At 30.8% G+C, this 8,337-nt stretch overlaps 1 protein-coding gene across 1 annotated transcript; it reads left to right on the top strand.

Moving 5' to 3' along the window:
- The first annotated feature begins 1,320 nt into the window (after positions 1-1,320).
- Positions 1,321-2,961, top strand: LOC105336952 (cystatin-B). Its single transcript, XM_011441464.4, has 2 exons — positions 1,321-1,481; positions 2,481-2,961. The coding sequence occupies exons 1-2, from the start codon at positions 1,455-1,457 to the stop codon at positions 2,781-2,783; spliced, it is 330 nt and encodes a 109-aa protein (XP_011439766.3). The 5' UTR covers positions 1,321-1,454; the 3' UTR covers positions 2,784-2,961.
- Positions 2,962-8,337: the final 5,376 nt, after the last annotated feature.

The raw sequence follows: 8,337 nt of genomic DNA, 5'->3' as shown, positions 1-8,337 counted from the left end.
TTTAATCATCTTATACGTTCAGTGGCTATTTTTCTTTACCAATACATTATATGTTTCATTAAGAGTTGTTCATCTTGTAAGAATAAGTAATGAATGTTAAACTAAAGTAAAAAAAAAAAAAAAAAACAAGTATTGCAATTCGACACTTTACACTGTATGTGTTTTCTAGGAACCTTGATAAATAAATTTAAACTACGACAAAAACTTCCTTAATATTACCAAATCAATGATTCATTTCCATTCCAAAGGTTCATACTGCACACATTTATCTGTCCGCCTTGCTGGTTTCAATCGGCATTGTTTGAAGAAAAAACTGGAACAGAGCAGCATCTGAGTATATATGTCTCATCTTATTTTTTTATTGCTTATCCAAATTCCAAAATATTTAACAATTTCAAAAATATGAAATGGAGATGTTTGCATTTTTTAAAAATAAGGAATCGTGTTTTTTCTCGAAGATGTTTCTTATTGGGAGTATCAATAACGCAGCGTGCTTAACAGACAAACGTTTTGTAACAGCAGCAATAATTATTTCTGATAATAGGAATGATATATTTATAAACCTTAAACCTTATGTTGCATGAACTGTTCAAACTATGGTCTTTTGAGCTAATGAAATAAACGTATCATACAGCACGCACGTCGGTTTGATCCATGGATGAATTTAATTATTGTAACATGTTATCGATACAACAACAGGATTGGGCGACAAACAAACTGCAATCTCTACTCTAAATACAAGGTCAAGCATTTGAAATCATGTTCATGTAGATGGTTTTACTAAAAAAAATACAATATCTTTCATTTCATCAGATCTAGAAGATAAACAGATAAGATTAGGAAATAGTAAGGGTTTCAGTGTGTATTATCTTATATATATATATATATATATATATATATATATATATATATATATATATATATATATATATATATATATATATATATATAAGTTTTACCATTACAAAATAGTTTTAACTATTATTCTATCTTTTCACAAAATGATATACACACAGTCATAGATATGGAAATCTTGCAACTACTTTTACAAATAATATTGATTTGATCCAGCAGGTAAGGGAAAATATATTAAATGAAGTTATCTCTCACATATTATCTATCTTAAATAGTATACTGTTGTCTACTGTCATAACCAGATAAAGAAAACATACATCCTCTATATATTAGCTATATTTGAACATTTTCTCTTATATTGACTGTATCCGTCAATCCCATTAGAACTAACAAAGAAGGCAATTTATTCTTCAAATGCGCATTAATAAGATTGTTTTCCCTTTAAGATATATATTTACGTGTATCTTACAAATAAAGGTTTGACACGGGTTAAGCGGAATATCCAACAATCGGGCTACATTTGACAAAAATTGACAGGTTGTATAAAATAGGGAACATTTGACATGAATACTTCATAGCGTCATTTTCTCTCTGATAAAATGTTTCGACAACAAGAACAGAAACCAGTAAGTGATTTCAATTTCATGTATCTTTTTTTTTTTAGCTAAACTTGATTGTTATCTTAATTTCTAGTTCTCTTGATGGTGTTTATATTTTTTATTTATTTGCATTGTTTTAATTAATAATCCTGATAATATCTGATGCACTATTGATGATAAGATCAATTTAATAGAGTCAATGAGAAAAATTATCTAGAAAAGATGACATTAAAACAAAGACCTATTAGATATTAGTGAGAAAGCAGTTAAAACAAACATTAATAATCGGCATGTATTTTATCAATAGCCAGCTCTCTTAAAGGGACTTGGACACGATTTGAGATCAAAAAATTTATTTTTATTTTTTATGTATAAAATGGTTTACTGACGCATTTTAAGTGATTGACCAAAATATTTAATGTTAAAGTCAAGTTACAAGCCAGATACAGATGTAAGAACTTATTTTTATGTAAACAAAGCTCGAGTCTTATAGCTGTTTACAAATATTACCATTTCTTAGACAATATGACATGTAAAAACAATTTAGAATTACTCTTTATCTTCATAAATACTATTATCAACACAAGAAAGAAACATAAGAAACACAGATATAAAAAAAAACTATATTCGAGCTTTGTTTACAAAACAAAGAATTTTGAACTCTGTATAATGCTTATAGCTTGATATTTGACTTTCAAATCGAGATCATGTCCCTTTAACCGCTGGCCTATATGACGATAATCAACCAAATCGATTGATACAAACAATTTAACAAAACATTTTAAAAGCCATCTTGTGGCAAAGTTTCTTTAAAAATATAAGTCTAGATGTAGTATGGTACCTTAAAACAAGAAGAATATATATTTTTAAACAAACTTTAATATCATTTTAAATTATAGCAGGGTTTTTTTCTTTAATTAAAGTGTATTTTAGATGGGATTCTATAGTTTCACTCACAAATTACCTTAAGGAATATAAAGTAATTAACATGCATTAGCATTGATTATTTTTATGTAATATTTTCAGCAGGAGCCAATAAGGTGTGGTGGGCTCTCAGACGCAAAGAAGGCAGATTGTGAAATTCAAGCTGTAATTGAGGAGTTCAGAGGAGATGTAGAGAACAAGCTAAAAAAGAAACTAGACAGCTACGATGCAGTTTCCTACAAAACTCAGATTGTGGCTGGAACAAATTATTTTGTCAAGGTAAACGCTGGAGATGAATACATTCACCTTAGAATCTTTGCCCCCCTTCCAGGCTCATGCAACCCAAAAGAACTGGCAGACCTACAGAGAGGGAAAACTGCCGAGGATGAAATCACCTACTTCTGAACTTTAAGTGCGGACATACATTGGCGGATACAGAGGGGGGTTCCGGGGTCGGAACCCCCCCCCCCCCCTTTCTCTGGGACATGAATTTTTTTTAAAACGTTCAACGCCTATTTAAAGGCAATTTTTCCAATTTATAATAGAAATGCAGTAATTATCTCAAATAAATGCTTTTAAAATTGCTTATTTAAAGAATTTCGTTCTGCATCCCATATTAGTATTTTTTTCTTATATGAAAAAACCCTATCGATTTTTATCGAAATAAAGTGCATCGTACTCCCCTTCAGCATCCGGTGAACTACTACACTGAGCAAACATGTGGAAAATTAAAGAAAAAATACATAAAATTGAGCAGTATCGCTAAAAACACAGATTTATAATATCATCTACAATGTATTTTCTACTCTATGTCTTTTTTTAAAAAATGATTATAGTTCATCCAGTTTTGAACTGACAAGCCATCGAGTAAAACGACGTTCAAGTATGAGTACACGCATTCGTTTTACTTTAAAAGGCCGCTTTCAAATGTATTGTTTAGTTAATTAACTAAAGTAGTTATAATATATGAGTTTTACTTTGTTTCATACGAAAAATACAAAGAAAATTACGCTAATGCGGGTTATGCTATTTTTCGGGAATGCTAGCTACTTTATACTCACATGAAACACAAAAGAAAGCCTTTTTTGGTTTTGTTTCCAATAATCGGAAATCTGTTACAAAAATACCGTGTAAAGGGTTTATATGTATTTTTACCGTTATGAAAATGCCCAACTTTTAAAAACTTTTCTCAATATGATCGTCCCCACGATCCTGTAAAATTTAAGCAATCCACGAAAATTGGCCCCCACGAAATTTAATGATTCCACAGTACTCAGCAGATAAATCATTCCCATTCTTTTGCCATATCCTATCATTTAGACCTTTATTTAAGAAGGCAATCGATAGAAATCAAAATCGATAAATAGTTCAAAATTTATAAACATCAAAGACATAAAAAAAATTACCAAAATATCCATTCTTGTAATAGTTTGTCGTAATCAGTCTGAGTTATTTTTGTTTCTTGGTGTTTCTTTTGTATCAAGCATAGACACACTTTCTCATTGTTGGATACTTGGGTTTTTTTAGGCTAGATATTATGTAAATATTCCTTACCTAAACCAAAACGGCAAAACGCTCAATAATGCAGTGCGCTCTGCTGTTGAAATAGATGTGATATAGATGGTGATGAGATAAATGTTTATTAAATACAGTTGTATACGCACTGAAAACGTTCAAAACGTCATTGTTTATTGACACATTATGAATTTTGCACATATTGGTTTTCATCAAATGGACCCCCCTCCCTTTCCAAATTGCTGGATCCGCCTCTGACATTGCAGGGACACCTTAGTTCTGATGAGCTAAATGATTTCCAGTATTTGAACGCTTTTAGAATATCAAAATAAAACAATCAAATCTGAAATTTTGTAACTTGCAATCAATTGTGGATTTATTTTCAAAACAATATATTTCAGTAGCATAATATGATAATTATGGTATAATATTAAAATACATAATTGTAACCGGAACCAGTAATACACAAGAACATTAACTCTAAATTATTAAATCTCTATGTCAAACAATTGGCTCTAGTATGATTTCAACCCACATGTATTTCCGAACCATGGTCAATATCAACTTAAATGAAAAGTTTTTACACAAGTATGATTTACAATTTATTAATTTTTATAGAGTTCATTCAAAGGTATAAACATATACTGTTTGAAATGAAATTTTTAAGAGAAAGAATTGTTTGCGGTTTTCAATTAAGCTACAAAAGTTATAAACTTTCGGCAAATTATACAGTTGAAATTAAACACATTTATAGTATTAAATATAAATTCTTAATAATTTATTTACCGACCGGGTTGGTCGAAAAACGCACAACTTTGAAATATTCATCAGCATGTGATGTGACAAGTTAATTTTAGAACAGCGATGTGTTTTAGTTGTTCAATAAGATATTAATTACTAGTCTCACTAAGACCCAGCCAGAGAGTGAATCATAATGGTTACCCAATTGATATAACCTTTCTTTATTACAAGAGACTACAGTCATATGAGCTACACCTAAACAACATTCGGCAAAATTCAAGCTGTTGCTATGGAAAAATCCACGTCATATTTTCCAAAGCAACAAGACTCCAAATAGCTCTGCTCATTAAAGGAGAATAGCATTTTAACTTCCATCACAGCAAGAACATGAAAAAAGAATCAGAATTTGTTTTTGTTGATTTATTAAGTGGAAAATGTGGTGTTTAAAAAAATCATTCAAATTCTTTTAAAACTCATAAAGGAATTGAAGCTCATGATTATGGTATACGCTTATACTCATTGTCTGGATACGTAAAACTTGTATAGCTATCACTCGAAAACATAAAATCTATAGAGTGTATATGTTTTGAGTCGACGGGGCCCCAGGAGGGATTATTTTGATGTTCTTCTTTATAATTATACATGTTGTCAAATGTATAAAAAAAATCAAAGTACTGTTGGGAGTTGATTTTATCGATTGTTATTTATTTTTTTTAAAATCAACAATATGTTATTTTGCACGACAAGTAGTACATGCATCTTATCTGTATTTGAATTATTTATGATATGAATTTTCGGATTTTTTCGACAAGAATTTCGAGAAAATCCTATACGAATCATATGTTGAGTAATATTTAAAGATAGACTTTATTCCATCAAATTATGTATCAATAATTGAAATATTTCTAAAAAAAAAAAAAAAAAAAAAAATTGTAAGAATCGAAGCAATATTGAACTCTAGGCTCGTTCAACCAGACGCTCGACTGTCTCTGTTAATCTCCAACAAGCAAGAGAGAGAGTTTGTCGAAGATTTACGGAGACAACCGAGCGTCTGGTTGAAAGAGACTACATTGAACTCTGGCGTAGGAATACCTACAACTACAAAATAATAAATTGTTCGAACTATTTAAAATCTGGCTATTTTCAGGATATCTATACATAAGTTTCCTTGAAAAAACAATGCTTCAGCATACATAGCATCGAATTTGTCGATTATTTTCAAGAACTAAATCTTGTCAGCGGTGATGATTTGGGCATGGGTCCAAACACTGTTTCAGTTTTGGCTTGCCTGAGTAACTGCATAGGAGAGTTGATTAAAATCAACTCACTAAAAATTGCTTAATTGCAAAAGAGCTCTCATTGAATGTCACGAAACGCAACCATCCTCATAAAATGCAGATGACAATATCTGATATGTTTTCTGTTAAAGCACACAAGCTTCTTTTCTGAATGTCCCGCGCACATGCGCGAATCAATCTCAAACGTTATTCGTTTATGAATACTAGTATGCATAGGTAAATCGCCGTTATTCATTTTCAAATTATGGTTATTACCTCGTTAATACTTATCAAAAAATTGCAAAATTTTCTAGAAACTTCTTTTTCATATATCATGCTTAAAAATATTGTCAGAGAGAAAAAAATTAAGCCCGAATTAGCTCGTCGGTGAAGCCTAGCCAACTAACATTTAGAGCAGATTGTCATGTGAATACATGTATATACACATATCACACTTAGCGGGTCCCATTATCACTTTGATGCATAAAATAAGTACCATCGTTTGCTTTGTGTACGTGCAAACTACATGTAATTGAATTTCATTAAAAATGTTGAAATCGCTAACTAAGTTTAAATCAAGGTGCCTCAAATTTATTTGAGAGCGATTATTTGATTTAGATTACTCGGGTATAAACTGTGTCAAAATAAAAAAAAAAAAAACCTAGGTTTACAACCGGCTGGTAACACTGCAGGTATATTACAGGTGAGGAGGGGAGTTTAATCAAAAAAGTGTGAAACCCCGAGGAAAAAGGTTCGTCTGTACATGTATGCATAAACATTTCAACCGTGGTGAAAAAAAGCGCTGAATGCGAGAACTACTCTATTCCTTTGCTTTAAATTGTTTGATTACAACTCAAGCGATATCCTGCCTGCCAATCATGAATATAATAATTAGGATACTGTTAGTTCTCCCCGTTTCTATATAGAATTAAAAGAATAACATAATTGTAGATTAAACTACTTTTTTAAAAAAAAGAACACCATCCCGTGTATATGTGGCAGTACTTTTGAATCAACTCTGTTTTTATCCAAATATGCGTAATTCACAATTACGTAAGTTTGGTAAACTGTGAAGCAGTACTATCTCGTACTAGAATGCTAATTGTTTGAAAGGGAAAGTCTTTATTTAAATGTCAAGCTTGAATATTTGTATTTTCAAAAGATCATCATTTTGCAATGAAAAATTAAGATCTAAAGAATTCTTAAGTAGATAATTACAAAATGCAAAAAAGTCCGGACAGACGGACGACGGACAAAATGTGATCAGAATAGCTCACTTGAGCTTTCAGCTCAGGTGAGCTAAAAAACCATAAATCTATTCGTAGATCAGGATGTAGGCTTCATTAGATAGAATAGGAAGGAATTGTTTTTCATCTTTAAGTATAGCAGCACTGTTTATTCCAGAAAGACGTGTAGAACATAAATGGTCTTCATATCACCTATAATTAATGTTACATGTATCTGTTAAAGAAGTCAATGCATGATTATCGTTCTACAGCAAAGAAACGATAATTATTAAGATATTGCAAAAATTGATATCAAGATATTAAAATAATTAACAATAACTCTAGCAAGCAAATGGTCCCGCCACTGCGTTAGCGTTTTCACTTCGCTTCGGGTTCAGGTAAGGCCGACTCCATTTAAAAATGGTGACCTCCAGAACTAAAAATAGGTAGGAATTTACACCGAAGAAATAAATCGAGAATATCTTCTTATAAATATGAAAATCAATTCAAACAACCCAGGACCACGCTTATATGACTGGAAATACATATGATCTAGCTCGAATTTCCTCTATGTCAATCATTTAATACATTATTTGATAAGATTTCGCTTGGAATAAATGTGCAGATGTGTGGAAATGTTAATTCAGATCATATTCTTTCAAAAAACGTAACGTTTTGATTAGGCAACTTATATACGACTTAAAAATTGCATTTAAATAATTTTGAGTTCCCTCCTACTTTAAGTTTTCGTAGCAGTCATTTAAATTAATAAATGATATGCATTTTTTGAATTCTCCTGTCATAATATATTAATTTTCTTCTTGATTTTTTTAATATTTAGCCTACAAGTAGATTATTAAAAATATGAATCAGGAGTATCTACATCTTGTTGAATTCAAAGGAAAACTTGTAATTTTCATATTTATAAAAGAAAAAAATATCTTTCAGGGAACGTAATGAAAGAATACCCTCTGTTCACTACTATGCAGCAGTTACCAGAAAGAAGAGGAGTAGGGATATGAGTTCCCCGACGAAAGATACCTCTCTGCAACCATAAAAGAAACAGGAAGTTTGTGTAGTATTTTAAAACTTTAGCATTTTTTAGATGCATCGTGATCATTGTGATTCGACATTGGGAACATTTAACACATATACCGAAACATATAACATGATATTTAATTGTGAAGCATAGATTTTAAA

The sequence above is a fragment of the Magallana gigas genome, chromosome 4 (genome assembly GCF_963853765.1).
Source record: "Magallana gigas chromosome 4, xbMagGiga1.1, whole genome shotgun sequence".
NCBI lineage: Eukaryota > Metazoa > Mollusca > Bivalvia > Ostreida > Ostreidae > Magallana > Magallana gigas.
The sequence above is the reverse complement of the archived record's forward strand: the minus strand, read 5'-3'. Positions and strand labels throughout refer to the sequence as shown.